At 49.9% G+C, this 16,101-nt stretch overlaps 1 protein-coding gene across 9 annotated transcripts in view; it reads left to right on the forward strand.

Annotated features, from left to right (window-relative positions):
* Positions 1–16,101, forward strand: part of Rimbp2 (RIMS binding protein 2) — a 194,644-nt gene that overhangs the window by 159,229 nt on the left and 19,314 nt on the right. For 6 of the 9 annotated variants that reach the window (XM_057763612.1, XM_057763614.1, XM_057763616.1 and 3 more), the window contains 6 exons: positions 3,915–4,066; positions 5,330–5,785; positions 7,057–7,203; positions 8,663–8,821; positions 11,132–11,836; positions 13,202–13,319. In XM_057763612.1, coding sequence (XP_057619595.1) covers positions 3,915–4,066; positions 5,330–5,785; positions 7,057–7,203; positions 8,663–8,821; positions 11,132–11,836; positions 13,202–13,319 — 1,737 coding nt within the window. The remainder of the gene's footprint in view (positions 1–3,914; positions 4,067–5,329; positions 5,786–7,056; positions 7,204–8,662; positions 8,822–11,131; positions 11,837–13,201; positions 13,320–16,101) is intronic. The other 3 variants (XM_057763618.1, XM_057763619.1, XM_057763620.1) reach the window with 1 other exon arrangement.

The raw sequence follows: 16,101 nt of genomic DNA on the forward strand, positions 1-16,101 counted from the left end.
TATTACTGGTTTCCAATTTGCTTCAGGGTTGGGTACAGTTTCCTGTGTGATCCAGAGGTGCTGAAGGCTGTATGGATATTGTCTGCCCTGGTGAATATTCCTGGTGTATTTCCCGCAGCCCTGGGGAACCCTGACAACAGTCAGATGACTTAGCAGTGCTTCCTCGGGGCTCCGAGTTCTCACCGGGCTTTGCTCGTCTGACCCATCAGTTACAGGCAATAGTTGTTTCTCACTTTGGTTTTTGCTTTATGTATTTTGGGCTCTCTCTACCAGTTCCATATGTATTTGAAAGTGTGAGCTCTCCTCGATGACATGTTCTCATAACCAGTAATCCTCTCTGGCCCTGGTGGTTTTTAGGTCTGTTTTGTCTGATGTTCATATGGTTGTTAGGTTTCATAAGCTAGAATTTACACATCCTATTTCCCAACATTTACTTTCAAATTCTCTGAGTCCTTATACTTTAAACCTGTCTCTTATAAGTAGCATGCAATTTGAATTTCCATAGTCTGATAGCCTTTGCTTTTTACCCGGAATGTCTCTTTTACATTTCATCATTGATAAGACTGAAGTTTCCATTTTTGCTCTCTGCACCTATCCTGTCTGCTCTTTATGTTGTTCCTGACCTCTTCCTTCTTTTAACTTTTTTTTTTAATTTTTATTGAGCTCTACATTTTTCTCTGCCTCTCCCCTCCCCTTCAATCCTCTCCCATGATCCCCATACTCCCAATTTACTCAGGAGATCTTGTCTTTTTCTACTTCCCATGTATATTAGATCTATGTATGTCTCTTTTAGGGTCCTCATTGTTATCTAAATTCTCTGGGATTGTTGTTTGTAGGCTGGCTTTCTTTGCTTTATGTTTAAAAACCACCTAAGAGTGAGTACATGTGATAATTGTCTTTCTGGGTCTGGGTTACCTCACTCAATATGATGTTTTCTAGATCCATCCATTTGCCTGCAAAATTCAAGATGTCATCATTTTTTTCTGCTGTGTAGTACTCCATTGTGTAAATGTACCACATTTTCCTTATCCATTCTTTGGTCGAGGGGCATTTAGGTTGTTTCCTGGTTCTGGCTATGACAAATAATTTTTAACTATTTTTAAAAAACATATTTAGTATTTACTCCTTCATAAATGCATATATGTTCTGGTCAAGTCCACCTCAGTCACCCCCCTACACACACCACAGTGCTTTCCAGACACAGGTTTTTATACTTCATTCTCTTTATACAATTGACTTTTTTGGGAAATAACACACAGTATTACTTTTTAGAGATGATTTTGATGTGCATATACACAACATACTATAAACTGCTGTAAATGTCAATGTAATTCCTCTTGTTCTCTTTTGGTTTAGTTTTCATATACTCTGCATAGACTCTGATCTCGCAATGCTGTACACGCCTGTTCTATACCGTCTGTAGAACAGTTACCATAGTTTTGAACAAGTTTGTTAAGTATGTAGGCGGCAGATAGAGAGAAGCACAAGCCTGTAGAAACACATCGCCAAACTGGACACTTAGGGCATCCAGCCGAGGTGACTGGAGTAGCCGGACTGAGGGAAGAACAAAGAGCTCGCAAGCATCGAACCAACAACTGGGGGAACTGAGGCAGATGGCTGGAATTCTGGGTTGAGATTTTTCTGTTTGAGCCCCACCCCCAGCTTCTCTCTCTTTTTCTCCTCGGACATTTGTATTGTGTAGGATAAACAGTAAGCTTTGCTGGAAATGGTTTATCTTCCACCTGTTCACAGGGCACAGTGCCTTTAATCCCTTAGCAATTAGCAGTTTTTCTCTCTCCCTATTATGGGACCAGGTTAGCCTGATCCACAGGGGAATTTTAGGGAGATGTTGAGCCAAGCATGCTTGGATCTGAGAGAGTGGAAGGCAACCTTACTTCCAGAACCATTTTTTTTAAAGCTAAAACAGCTCATGACACTTCACAGCCCCAAATACATTTCTCTTCTCTTCGTTCAGATAATGCTTTCTTGGGAGAATTTTAGAAAGTGCCCTCTCTGTTTCCTAATGCAAATGCCACTTACAATGCACTTTGGTTTTCCTTTCTGCAGCCCTAGTTTCCACCTGCTGTCTCCTTTGAAACCCAACGAGTTTCCTTTAGAATTCATTATGCTTTAGTTTATCTAAAGTAACTCATTATTTGCCTTCTGTTACATGAACGGGCCTGGCCTGTTTGTTTGGGTTTCTGTCCTGCCCAGTTCCCACAACTGTTTAGTCCCAAAGAAAATCACACAAAGATCTCTATAAGTTATAAAGCTGATTGGTCCATTAGCTCTAGCCTCTCACTGGCTAACGTTCACATCTTGATTAACCCATTTTTCTGATCTATGTTAGCCATGTGGCTCAGTACCTTTTTTCAGTGGGACAGATCACATCCTGCAGCTTTGGTGGTCTGGGCAGGAGTGGCAGGAATCAACTTCCTCCTTCCCAGAATTCTCCTGTTCTCATTACATCATTTCTACTTCCTGTCTGGTTTTCCCGCCTATATTTCCTGCCTGGCCAATCAGTGTTTATTTATAACATGATTGACAGAATACAGACAATTCTCCCGCACCAGCCCTCATTGTTCAAGTATATCCTCTTATGAAACTGAGTTCTGGGTGATTTGTTTTGATGCCGTTCCACCTTTGGTTGACCTGCCATTGTCTCTGGGGTGAGTCAGCTGTCACTCCTACTGTTACCATCAGAGTACTTCTCAAAGAAGGGCTTTTGAAGCTCATTCTGAATGCACCTTCCTTAGACAAAGGTCACTCATGAGCCACTGGGGAAAAATGGACTCTGATCCAGGCTGCATTTCTGAGACCTTTGCTTCAGTAGGTACATAGCACAGGTACATGCTATGGAGGGAAGGATTCAGCTTCTAACCCTAGGCAGCTAGCGGATTTTCTGAGCCTTGGTTTCCTCATTTACAAAATGATGTTGGAGACACCATTTGTAATATCATTATGAAATGATGTGGAGAAGTCCTATGACTCTGGTGAGGGCCAAACAATACATAGCAACAAAGTACACAGGGTGGCTGGCATGTGGACATTCCCTGGTGAGCGCTATCCTCCTCTGGGATGCCTTAGCCAGGTTTGTGACATGTTTGGCCTTCTTCCTCTTGAGCTCATGAGTACATTCCTTCCTAAACGAAGCCATCCAGACTCTCAGTCAAGAAGAGGTGAGAAACTGCACCCCAAGTCTAGAGTAAAAAATGTTATGTCCCTGGTGTCTGAGGGCAGATGGGCTATACCTTACAAACACTGAAATGACTTGGAGATCTGGCCAGTACTTACCTATGACCTGAATTAGTGGCTCTGGACATATTTTTTTTTTCCTGAGAGCCAGTGAGCATGGTTTCCATGATTTCAGTCCACAAGGAAGCCACCAGTCTAGACACTTGCAATATCTGGGCCTTTTTGAAGTGTGTTTTCCCAGTTCCATAGAATAGTCTGATGGGTGGTGTGAGGTCAAACGTTGCTGTCTCTAGAGTTTGATGATGAACATGAAGGAGGGGTGGCAACAGTCAGGAGGAGAAGGAGTAAGAGAGTAAGAAAAGGGAAGAGGGGTGTGTCAAAGGTATCTTTCCTCTGGAGCCATCCCAGGCTGCTTGGCTTCCAAGCCCCTTGGCAGAGGAAGCTCCATTCAATTGGAGCACAAGGGCAGGCTTCTCAGAGGCACAATGAGGTCCTCCCCTAGATACAGACGAATAGATGCCTGAACTGGGAAGCAGCACAGCTTCCATGGGCATCGAGCTGAGTGATCACCTTCACTACCTACAATCTACTGTTTACATCCTTGCCTCTATGTTCCTTTCTCCTCTTCCTTGTCAACCATATGGATGGCTCCTCTTCCAGGTGTGACAGAGCCCAAGGACCATGCTCTGTGACAGCATCTGTCCCTTCTCTCCTTCCAGGCCCCCCAGCCCCACCCCAAGATGTCACCGTCCAAGCTGGGGCCACAGCCGCCATTGTTCAGGTCTCCTGGAAGCCCCCTGCGCTGACTCCCACTGGGCTGTCCAATGGGGCGAATGTCACAGGATATGGAGTGTATGCCAAAGGGCAGAGGGTGAGCATGGGATGCGAGGCTCTACTGTACAGGGGTAGGCTTGGGGAGGGAGGAGGGGGCAGATTCTCAGGGGAGAATCTGAGGCTCTTCTAGCTGGGCCTTCACTCTGGGGACTGTCTGCACAGGTCTGAGAGTGAGGAAGTCCCACCCTGTTTTGGTGCCCACCTGGGTCCAGTGTCCTCTCTGCCTCCCTCACCTCTGCCCTGCTCCATTCCACACTGAATTCAGAAGCATCAGACCCCCAGGCTTGCCAGTTTTCACAGACTATGTGTTAGCAAGTTAAGACCCACCTAGGCAATCTTCCCTTTGCAGGGGAGCAGACCTGGACTCTGAGAAATAGCTGTGTCTCTGGTGTCCCCGAGTGGAGAACACACCATCTTAGCTTGCCACCCCTTTCCTGGCACATGAAGCAGAAACTCTAACCTGAGGAAGGCTCTGGAAAGCTGCTATTTATCTGTTCACTGCCGTCTTAGAAAGGGTTTTTATTGCTGTGCAGAGATATCATGACCACGGCAACTTTTATAAAGGAAAGCATTTAATTGGGCTTGCTTACATTCAGAGGTTTAGTCTATTATCCCACCTGGAGGACAGGCATGGTACTGAAGAGGTAACTGAGAGTTCTACATTGGGACCAGTAGGAAACAGGAAGAGAGAGAGAGACATTGGACATGACTCGAGCATCTGAAACCCCAAAACTTACCCTTAGTGACACACTTCCTCCAACAGGGCCACACACACTGATAGTGCCACTCTCTGGTGACTAAGCATTCAGATATATGCACCTGTGGGGGCCATTCCTATTCAAATCCCCACAACTGTTGCCACCCCACTCTTCCTCCCAGTGACAGATTGGGCTGCCTAACTTGGGTGTGAGGGCCCCAGCCATTTCTCCCATGATTCACCTCTCATAGGCTGTAGGCTTTCTGGGTACAGGCTATATGATTCCTAAGGGCAGGTTTCATGCACATCCAGGAAGCCACCCCCGATCCCCTCCCTACAGCTCGGCAGTAAGCAAGATCGCCTTCAGATCCCTGTGGAACCCTGCATCTGGTCTAGAGATGGAAGAAGAAGGCCATGCTTCATTGATCTCACAACTTCCTGGGTCCTGGGCTCCCAGAGACTCTTTGGTTTTGTTAGCTCTATGAATGACTCAAGCCAGATGTTGGGCTCAAGATATTGGCTCTTTTCTGCCAGATGTCTGGAGAGGCCACTGCTGGGTCAACACATGCTGACAGCCTATGACATGGCTTTCTCTGTGTGCAGGTGGCTGAGGTCATCGCCCCCACAGCAGACGGCACGGCAGTGGAGCTGGTCCGGCTGCGGAGCCTGGAGGCCAAGGCCGTGAGTGTGCGCACCCTGTCCGCACAGGGAGAGTCCATGGATTCTGCCCTCGCAGCCATCCCCCCTGACCTCCTGGTGCCTCCAGCCCCCCACCCGAGGACTGCTCCCCCACCAAAGCCATTAGCAAGTGACCTGGATACCAAAGACCAACACCTGGGTCCCCACATCAAAGTGGATGAGTCCTGGGAGCAGAGCCGGCCACCCGGCCCCGCACATGGCCACATGTTGGAACCACCTGACATGCACAGTGCTGGCCCAGGCAGAAGGTCACCCTCACCCAGCCGGATCCTCCCTCAGCCACAAGGAGCCCCTGTGTCCACCACCGTTGCCAAGGCCATGGCCCGTGAGGCTGCACAGAGGGTGGCTGAAACCAGCAGGGTAAGTTGGGTCTTCCTAGCAGGTTGGACCCTGTGCTCTTGGGGTGGGGTATGGCCTGTCCCTCTGCCCGGCAGGTAGAGACAGATCTACCAGAGAGCACTCTAGACCTCAGCCTAGGACTGTTGTCCTGAACTGGACAGGGCCTGTTCTTTCATTGCAACTTTCGTATACATATACATTGCCTGAGTATATGTGTGTATGTTGTGGGGGAGGGGCTATTGTGACTGTGGAGATTGGGTGAGGTTTGGACAGTGATATGCACCTACTAAGTCACCCATAGGGTACCCCTTCCCCACTACTGGGGGGCGGGTAGAACCCAGGACTGAACTGGCCCAGGACCTTACCATTTCTCCCAGATATTTGGGGCAAGTTAGAGTTTCTCCACCAAGGAGGCAGCAGGACATACTGGCAGGACCCTCTTGGTGTAGGGTTGTTCTGTGGGCCTTTCCAGAATGGTGACCCCTGGAAATGTCTGCCAAGGCTGGGGCACCCTCCTCTCAGGGCCCAGGTCAGGAGAGCAAGGATACATGGCCAAGGGTCAGCACTGGAGTTGCAGGGACCTGGGAGGATGTTTCTAACATAAGTTCAGTCCCATGTATCCCCACGAGGGCACAAGGCTACCCTGACCCCAGGGCCCCAGAACCCTTTAGGAAACCAGAGGGTCAGCCTGTCTGTGAAATCTGATTTGTGAACAGCGGCTTCTGATACTTATGAACTTGTGAGCTTGGGACCTCTGTGCTGAGGCTCAGTGAGGCTGCAGCTGTGTTGCGATCACTGGATGGTACTTATGGCTGAGGAACAGAGGATCCCAGGGCAGCCCCAGAGCAGATCCAGAAGAGTCCAGTAGCTGCTAGGATGGGTCAGAGATCCTTCCTGGGCTCCTGCTTCAATGCCATGGTCACTCTAAGCCAGGTGAGGCGAGCGATGGAGGAAGTTTTCCACTGAATAAAGCTTAGAGTGATCCAGGTCTCATGAAGAGGAGGAAAGGTGAAGGGAATAGCTGGTCCCAGGAGCCTGGACCTCATGGGAACCATCTTCCAGTAGCAGCCTGGAGTCACATGCTTAGGGGGTCACAGTCCAGCATATTTTATGCATCTACCCTGAGGGAGTCCTCAGGGCTCACTGTGTGTAAGGCCTCTCCAGGGTACCTCTGGGGATCTCCTTGCCCTTCTTAGAACTTGGGGCCGAGGTTAACAGCAGTGTGTGCTCCTGGGTCCCCATCCAGCCTTTCCCCACATACCTGCTCATCTTTGTCCCTTTCTCTTTCCAAGTTAGAGAAAAGGAGCCTCTTTCTAGAGCGAAGCAGTGCTGGGCAATATGCCAACTCAGACGAGGAGGATGGCTATGCCTCCCCCGAGGTCAAGAGGAGGGGTACATCTGTGGATGACTTCCTGAAAGGGTCAGAGCTGGGCAAGCAGGTGAGAGTGTGTACCCCTGCATCAGCCCTTGGCTGGCAAGGCCTTTAGCTGGATGCATAGGAGCTTAAAGTTATAAAGATATTGCCCTAACCTGCCTTGGGCGTGTGCCCATGTGTTCATATATGCATGTGTGTGTCCAGGCATAAGTGTCTAGGCATGCACATGCATTTGCAGTGTATGTGCTTGTGCTTATTGGATATATTCATGCGTGTAGAAGTGTATGTGCCTGTGTATGAGTGTGTATGGTGTGTGTATGCATTCCTGTTTGTGTATGCTCCTGTGTGTGTGTGTGCCTCTGTGTGTACCTTTGTACACGAATATGTATGTGTATGTGTGTTTATGTGTGGACATGTGAAAATATGTTCCTGTGTGTCTATGTGGGTGTGCATGTATGTGTGTTCATGTATATCTGTGTATGCTTGTGTGTGTATGCATATCTACTTGTCTTGTGTGTATATGTGTGAGTATGTTTATTCATGTGCTCATATATAGTATCTATGTACATGTGCTCATATGTACATGTGACTGAATTCCTATGTATCATTGTATACAAGTTTATGTGCACAGAAATGTATGTGTATGGACATATACATGCATGTCACCATGTGTTCCTATGCAAGTATGTGTCTCTGTATGAGTACATGTATGTGTATTGGGATAAGTGTGCATGTGAGCATGTTCCTATGTGTGTTCTCATATGTGGACCTATATATGCACATGTGTCTGTGCATGTGCATACACATGTACATCTGTTTACTTTCCAATGGCTCTTTTAAAAGCCTCAGCGTCACCCCATGTGACCACCTGCCCTGTCATGTCCTCTTGTGTGACACTGTGTAGACATGTACACGTGGGTGCCCTGGCCCTCAGCCATCTGAACTGGCAACGTTGGGCTTAAGCCTCTGTTCAGCTAGTGAAGTACAGAAGTGACAGGTTGGAAGTTGAGCATCATAGGATGTGACTTACCAGTACTGCTTGCTCTGTCTCCTGCAGAGTCCAGGATCCTCATGCCTGTCAGAGTGGGGTGACCTGTGCTGTCCTCTCTCTGTTGCTTAGACAAACTCGTGTCAGGTTTTGTTACCTTCACCAAGATGAGCTGGGCATGCACTGTTTCCTGCATTCCTTGTTCCATGGGCTCTACAAGTTGGTAAATATGGGTCCAGGACTCAGGGAGGATAGCCTGGGAGCCTGTGGCATGCACAAGATGTCCAGTTAGGAGCCGGAGACATACACAGTGGTTAAGGATAGTTCTTTCAGAAGACCCAGGTTGGAGTCCCAGCACCTACATGGTGGCTCACAACTGTTTGTAACTCTAGTTTCAGGGGAGCCAATGGCTTCTTCTGGCCTCCACAAGCACTGGGCACACATGTAGTGTACAGACATACATGCAAAACACCCAATACACATAAAAATAAATAAAAAGAGAAAAAGCTCTATCTGTGTGCCTTTTTGACCACAGCCCCACTGTTGCCATGGAGATGATTACCACACAGAGAGCAGCCGGGGGTCAGACCTGTCGGACATCATGGAGGAGGATGAGGAGGAGCTGTACTCAGAGATGCAGTTGGAGGATGGGGGCCGGCGCCGGCCCAGTGGCACCTCTCACAATGCCCTCAAGGTGAGCACTGAGCTCATGACAGGGTGCTCCAAATCTAGGGGATGCTCCCTTCTGCCCTTTTGCTGGGATTGTTTTATGGTTGCATTCAGGAGTTACCTGCTGCTCCTGTCTGTTTTGCCAAGAGGGTCTGGGTCCTGGAATTTGGGGGATCCATTTGGAACCCCTGGACACAGCCAACACTGTAGTGGGAAGAGAACAGAACCAGCCCAAGCCTTACATGTTCACACAGTAGGTGCAGCTTCCGGGTTAGCACTGAACTGGCAGTGTGGGGCTGGGCCCCACGCTCCTATGAATGAGGAAGACTCCACGTGGGCTAGAGCCATGCCAATGAGGCCACAGGAGGCCTAGGAGAGCACACTCCTGGGTCCATCACCCAAACCCCATACCAGGAAAGAGTTCACACCATCTGCCCCAGGAGATCTGAGATGGAAGGGTGGCTACTTCATCAGAATGGGGGTGGGGGTGATGAAGCCTGCAGGGCTTATTTCTGCAGATCATCCTGTGCTGTGATGTACGGACAGAAGACAACATTCATTACCGCTGTATGCTCAGGGCCTCTATGGGGACCATATGAAGGTTTTCCCCATAAAAGTCCTTGCAGGGACTTTGGGGACCTCCATGAGGTCCTGCATGGTATGACTCACACTGTTCCCTGTGCCCCTCCTGCAGTGGGTCCCACACAGGCCTCTTCTGAAGACTCCTGACCTGAGCCTCCTACCTGTCCTGGGCTATGTTCCAGAGCAAGAGCCACCTTGAAAGTGCTCATGGGTGGGTCAGGGAAAGGCATACAGCTGTGTTTTTCACCTTCCAGACACTTCTCTGGACAGGGGAAGATATTAGAAGCTGCCTCCCAAGCACTGCTTAGCAAAGGAAGGGCCACCAAGGGTGCTGTGAAGCAGGAGGTGTGACCCCATCCGTCCCTCACCCTCTTATAAACAGCCCAGCAGTATCCTAGGGGAACTAAGGTCAGGGTAGCCACAGGGGTGTGCCATTCACCCACAGGGCTTCTTATGGGTATGGGTTTCAAAATTCTCCTAATAACTGCCAGTATCAGTTGGGAGTTGTGGCCACACTAGCCCCACAGTCTCACATGGTAGTGACAGGCTAAGCCAAGCCAGGTTTCCTGGAGGGACCAGCGCCCATGGCCCTTCATCTCCAACTGACTTGGCACACCTGCCTACCCCATGGTACCCTCTTTTTCAGCAATCATCCTTCACCTTCATAGTGCTCAGCACACCTGAGCCAAACATCCTTGAATGCGGTGCTATAAAGGAGAAAGATACATGAGTTAGCAGATTCTGTGCCCATCCACTCGTGGACAGTGGCACAAGCGTACAGTAGACTGCACTAGGAAACAACCCCCCCCCCATGGTCCGAGGTGTCCACAGACCAGTGGGGGTAGCTATCCATCATGGGTACTCATTATAAGATATAACCCCAGATCTCAGCAAAGGATAAAAGCAGCTTTCCCAGAGTCAGCCAGATCTCCCCAAAGGGGAATATGGAGCAGTGGTTGGCACCAAAATATGCCCTTCGGAAATAGGCAGGGGCTGAGGGCTGCAGCTGGTAGGGAACGGTGCCCAAGGAAATGTAGGCTAAGGCTGGAATGCAGGAGGGTTTGCATAGCAACCTCAAGACCAGCCAGCTCGGTGCCAGCTGCTGAGTCCAGATGGGCCAGATATGGTAAATCCATCTCAGGTGCAGAGGCAGAGGACCTTGGTCCTTTGTAGGCACCAAGTAGGCACTGAGTCTGCTGAGGCAACATTCACTAGATTACAGGTGTGCTTCAGCTAAGGGAAAGGAGGATGGCGATCAGCTGGGGCACTAAGTGTTGGGAAGGCAACAGTCCACAAGACCAGACAGGGATACAGTGGGGCCACCTCCAGCCACACTGGGCATTCAATGGCAGCTGCCCCTGGGCTGCAGGGAGTCAGCCCCAGTGGCAGACAAATTCCCCTCACTACTCCGGAGAACCCCTCAGCATAGGAACAGGCAAGGGCCTGGGAGCATTGTTTCCTCCCATCTGGGCCACCTTCTCTCCCTCTGGCTCACCCGCATGGCGTCTGCTCCTGACGTCCCGCTGTCTCCTCTGTGCGCTGTCCCTCACCTTCTGCTCTGCACCCACCACGTGACCCATTGCTCCATCCCAGAGCCCCAGCAGGCATGCTGCAGGTCCCCCATGAGCAGAGGCTGCCTCACGCTGCGCCCCCCTGCCTCCCTGCCAAGACTAATTCTGTGTGTGTTTTCTCTCCTTCCTCCACCGCCTCATATCTGGTCATACACCGCTCTCTCACACATGCTGTCCCCAAGGAATGCCATAAGGCTAGGAGTTTGGAAGGCGCTTTCCTGGAGCAGCCCGAGTTCCCCCAACAGCCCCACCGCAGTAAGAGACTGTTCAGTATCCCCGAGGTAGCTGAGGAGGACACGGAGCATGGCGAGCCGCTGCTCAGACAGGGCATGGGGTCCTCCAGAGCCAGGGCCTTGTTGGCTATGGATCGTGGGCCGGCGCGGTCCTGTTGGGGGCATCCAGTCCTACAGGGTTCCTGGCTCCCTGCAGAGCACAGGGGCATCCATATGGAGGATCTCTTTCTGGAAGACAGAGGCTGTCGGTTCAGCCGCTCGGCCACCAGGAGCCCGGACAGTGGTTTGGACTGTGGCAGTGAGGAGGAAGAATCTCGGTTTAGTTTCAGGAGCACCTCGGCCAAGTGCAGTCCAGGCCCTGGTCACTGTCCATGTAGGAGAAGCCCAAGGCCCCTGCTGGCCCGGAGGCGGACGCTGACCCGACAGAGCAGCATCGAAGAGGACTTTGGGGAGCAGGTGGACCCCAGTGACGTCATCAGGAGCGATGACGCCCAACTCAGCCCGGAGAGGCCCGTGCCCAGGAGGGATGGCTGGGACGAGGCCAGCGACCACGAAGATTTTCGGGGTGTCTGGAGGAAAAGCCCAGCCATGCCCGACAGTAGGGCAGCTGAGCGTCTGGCACAGCCTCCTCCCCGAGTGGCAGACGGCCCTTTGGTGTGTCAAGTAACCATCCTCCTTGCGCGCTTGCCAAACCAATCCGTGCTCTCATCCTTTTGTTGGTTTTGCCTTTGGTTCGGGTTTTGGAGTGCATCCGGGGACTCTCTGGGCCGCTCTCTTTGGTTCTCCCTGCATTTTTGATTTCTTCAGTCCCATTGCTTCCCAGCTGCTTGACCATCCCGAAGGTTTTCTTGCTTTGGAGTAACAATCTCCCCCACAGAATCAGCGATGGTTACGGCTGCTTTCCTTAAAGGACAACTGAATCTAAGTTTTAATTAAGGGTTAGCTGAACTGCTGAGTATCTGGAACCCGAGAAACACACATCCCCCCACCCCCCTAAAATGATCCTTAGGGGCCCACGGAGGATGGTTGATATGATCAAAGGCTTTTTGCCCTTGTTGTTTTGGCTTTTTAAGTTTTACTTTTTCCTTTTGGCTTTCATCTATAACTGTTTAAAAACACGGAGAATAACCAGGGAAGAAACTCAGTTTTGCAAATTGTTCCCAAAGTCTTCCTTACCCCCAATCTCTGTTCCCTCTGTGTCTACCACACAGTGGGGGCGGGGGTCATCTGAGGCTTCATACATTTCTGTAATTGTATCCTCTCTACAACATCTGCACCCCTGCTGTGCTCAGCTGCCATTGGGCACACAGGTGGGCCATCAACACCGCAGCAAGCCACCTTCTGAGCTTTGCACTCTTTGGGCCCTGCCTGCACCCCATGGCCCCTGTCCCGTTGGCTCCTGAGTCCTGGGAACAGCTACCAACAGGCTGATTCTTATCAACCTGCTTCCCTTCAGTCAGTTCTGCCCCTTAGTCCAGATGAGAAGTTGACATCCCTAGACAGAAGGCCGGCTCGAGCCCAGGTTAACCATAGAGCACGATCAAAGCCGATAGTACAGGCACTACCTTCTGAGGGTCCAGAACCCTCCAAACCCCTTCAATCTGTGAGGGACTTTGGGAACTACAGCAGTATATCTCTGGTACTGTGACACTTGAGGGTGGGACAATAAAACCAGAAGACTTAACTGACATGGAGCCTGAGCTGTAAACCACAGTCAATTTGCTTCAGTGGATTTGGCTTCAGGAGCAATAACATCAACCAAAAGCTTCCTCCTATGACTCCCTTTGACTCCCAGCCCTACCAGCCCCACTGCGGTGAGTCCAGAAAGGACCCTGATGTAGAAAGCAGGCTCCTGGGCCCGGCTGGCTCCTCCCCCAGGTCACTCAGCTAACCTTTCAGTTAAAAGCTACGTTTAGTTGCCTTTAGTGCTTCTGCTTCTGATCCGGATTGATTTGGCTTTAACTCCTCTTTTCCTTCCAAGGCTGGCCAGATCTAACCACGGTGTTCTCTTGGGTCTAGATTTTAGGAAACCCCGCTTTGATGGGGCGAGGAGACCGGATGGATCACGTGAGCCGAAGGTATTCTCACAGTGGCGGAGGTCCTCAGAGGCACCGGCCAGCGATGGCTCCATCCATTGGTTAGTGGCCTGATCTCTATCATACACTCTCTGTACACCACCTACTTAAGAACAGTTCACAGGTCACACATTAGGGCTTTTGTCCCGTGACAAGTGCCTGAGAAAAACAAGAGGAAAAAGGACAAGGGGACTCATAGTGTCAGGGTTCAGTCCACTGTGGCAGGGAGGATGTAGGAGGAGGTTGGGAGGGGAGACACAGAGTGGGGAGAGGAGAAAGAGAGAACAGAATACTCTATCTACTGGCTTGATTTTTTCCTCTCTTACGTCATCAATCCCAGTCCCTAGGATGGTGCCTCCCACATTCCCACATGGAGGACACAGTTCCTCCTGCTAAATCCTTTCTAGAGCCACTCTCAGAGACATACTCAGAGATGTGCTTTAGGAATTTCCTGGGGGGGGGGGAGATTGAGTTGACTATAGTTGACTATATACCCCAAATATCCAGATGAGCTCGTGGTAAGTGGAGTCATCTGAGGTCATAGGTCATATTGGTGCAAGTCTTGGTAACACCTGGAAGCTGGAAGTGTCCCCAAGACATGTGCTCCCTTTCTTACCCACCACTGGCCCTGCCCCTCGCCATCCACCTCAGTCCTGTTCTCTCCACCCACTCATGACACCTGGGCTTCCTTTTCTTACAAACCATTTGGAATTCAGTCAGTGGGACTCAAAACTGTCCTTTGGCTGTTGGTTGTCACCAACTCATGCTAAGGGTGTCTGCAGATGGGGGCGATAGCGTTGCCATTGGGATAGAGCCATGGGGACAGTAATTCTAAGAAGTGGCGTTCATGAGGTAACAGGGATTGGGAGGATCCAAACACACACACACGCACACACACACACACACACACACATACACACATACATACACACACACACACACACCATAGGAAAGACACTAAGCAGGAATGGCTGGGGACAATACCAGGTTCACCATTTCAGAGTGGAAGAAAACCTGCTCAGGTGACCCAAATTGGAAAGGATTCAAATCACAGTGAGCAGGAAGTACTGGAACATGATTCTTTCCCCAACCCCAAGAAGAAGCCAAACAGCAGTAGGAATCCCTTCTGGGCTTGTTCCTTCTGCAGGGAAGCATTTGCTTCTGTAGCTCTGCTCTCATCACCAGGCACCTGCTTTACCCTTAAGGATGCCATGGGATGCTGGACGTCCTTAGCTGGTGGAGTGCGACCCACCAAACCCCACCCAACCACTACCACCAAAACCTGTCTTTACTAATCCAAAAGATAGCAAGAGGTGTATGACCAGACTCAAAAAGCATGGACCCCAAGATAGCTGATCAGTGCAGGGCTCTGCTCTCCCAATCCTAGCCAGGTCAAATGTCCCTGACAAAGTGAGCAGAAAAGGGTTTGGGCTGTCTTGTTCAGTGGGACTTCGGTCCTGAGGCTTGAGAGCCAGGGCGGACCCACTCAGAGTTCAGCTCCTGCTCTGCTAGCCAAGTTGCCTGCCCAGTCTCAGTGTTATTGTTGGGCAAAGAAAGGGTGCAGGGCTGCTGGAGATGCCACATGGCCAAATAAACAGGCTTCTATGAATCCTATCTCCACCCTGCCACTCCATGCAGAGATGTCATAGGCAGGAATGGACATTTCTATGGGCACTGAGATCTCTGTCATTTAAGGCATTAGAGTAGAATGCCTACTTCAGTCTCCCAGGCCAGGAACTTATTGCTATGACCACAGAAAGTCGGAGATAAAGGCAAAGAAAAGAAAAGGAAAGAAAGAAAGAAAGGAAAAGAAAAGAAAAGGAAAGGAAAGGTAGGGACATCCCATGCCCAGATAGATATTCAGATATCCTTGTCACTGAGAGCTGAGGACAGCCTGCCTGCACTGTCCTGTCAGATACCCTTGTCAGTAAGAGCCAGGGACAGCCTTTACTGTCTTGGTTGGGACCCTTGTCATCGAATCTTATGCAAGGTTTCTCTGGATTCTTAAGGTGAAGAACTCAAGAGGCTGCAGGCATGTGACTGGCCCCAAAGAGAGTAATGCCATGTAAAAAAGATCACACCCTTCATCCTAATACTTGAAAGAGAATGAGCCCATGGCAGCTCCCTTATCTCTTCTTAGTTCTTGGAGTCACCCAAGACCTTGTGTGAAAAATATAACTTAAACCCAGCACTTTGCACGGTGTGGAAAGACAAAGCCAAGTGACTGTGAACAGCTCGGAAGGAAACATCCATGTGATAGGCCTGTCACTCACCAAGAAGAACATAGGCAGGTGGGCCAAGGAGTCCAGTGAGTAATAACCAGGGGTCAGGGGTCAGATAACATGTTTCTCTGCTCCTCAGTTCTCTTTGCATGTTAAAACAGTAGCCATTAGGGTCTGGAGAGATGGCTCAGTGGTGAGGAGCAGTTGCTGCTCTTGCAGAAGACCTGGGTTCATTTTCCAGCACCTACAACTGGCTGTGACTCCAGTTCCAGGGGATCTGGCGCCATCTTCTGGTCGCCACACACACATAGTTCACATATAAAATAAAAGGTAAAATTTAAGGAAAAACATCAGTAATTAGCATTTTAGAAACCTGCCATATTCCAAAAGCATCAGTTTTTCTTTCCTAGAGGTAGTGAAGTCTTCATATCATATTTTCCTGGGTACACTTTAATAGACAGTGGAGCCACAAATAAGAAAAATATGATGGCTATTAATATTCTGATTTTTTTTTTTTTTTGGTTTTTTCGAGACAGGGTTTCTCTGTGGTTTTGGAGCCTGTCCTGGAACTAGCTCTTGTAGACCAGGCTGGTCTCGAACTCACAGAGATCCGCCTGCTTCT

This window comes from Chionomys nivalis, chromosome 3 (assembly GCF_950005125.1).
Source record: "Chionomys nivalis chromosome 3, mChiNiv1.1, whole genome shotgun sequence".
NCBI lineage: Eukaryota > Metazoa > Chordata > Mammalia > Rodentia > Cricetidae > Chionomys > Chionomys nivalis.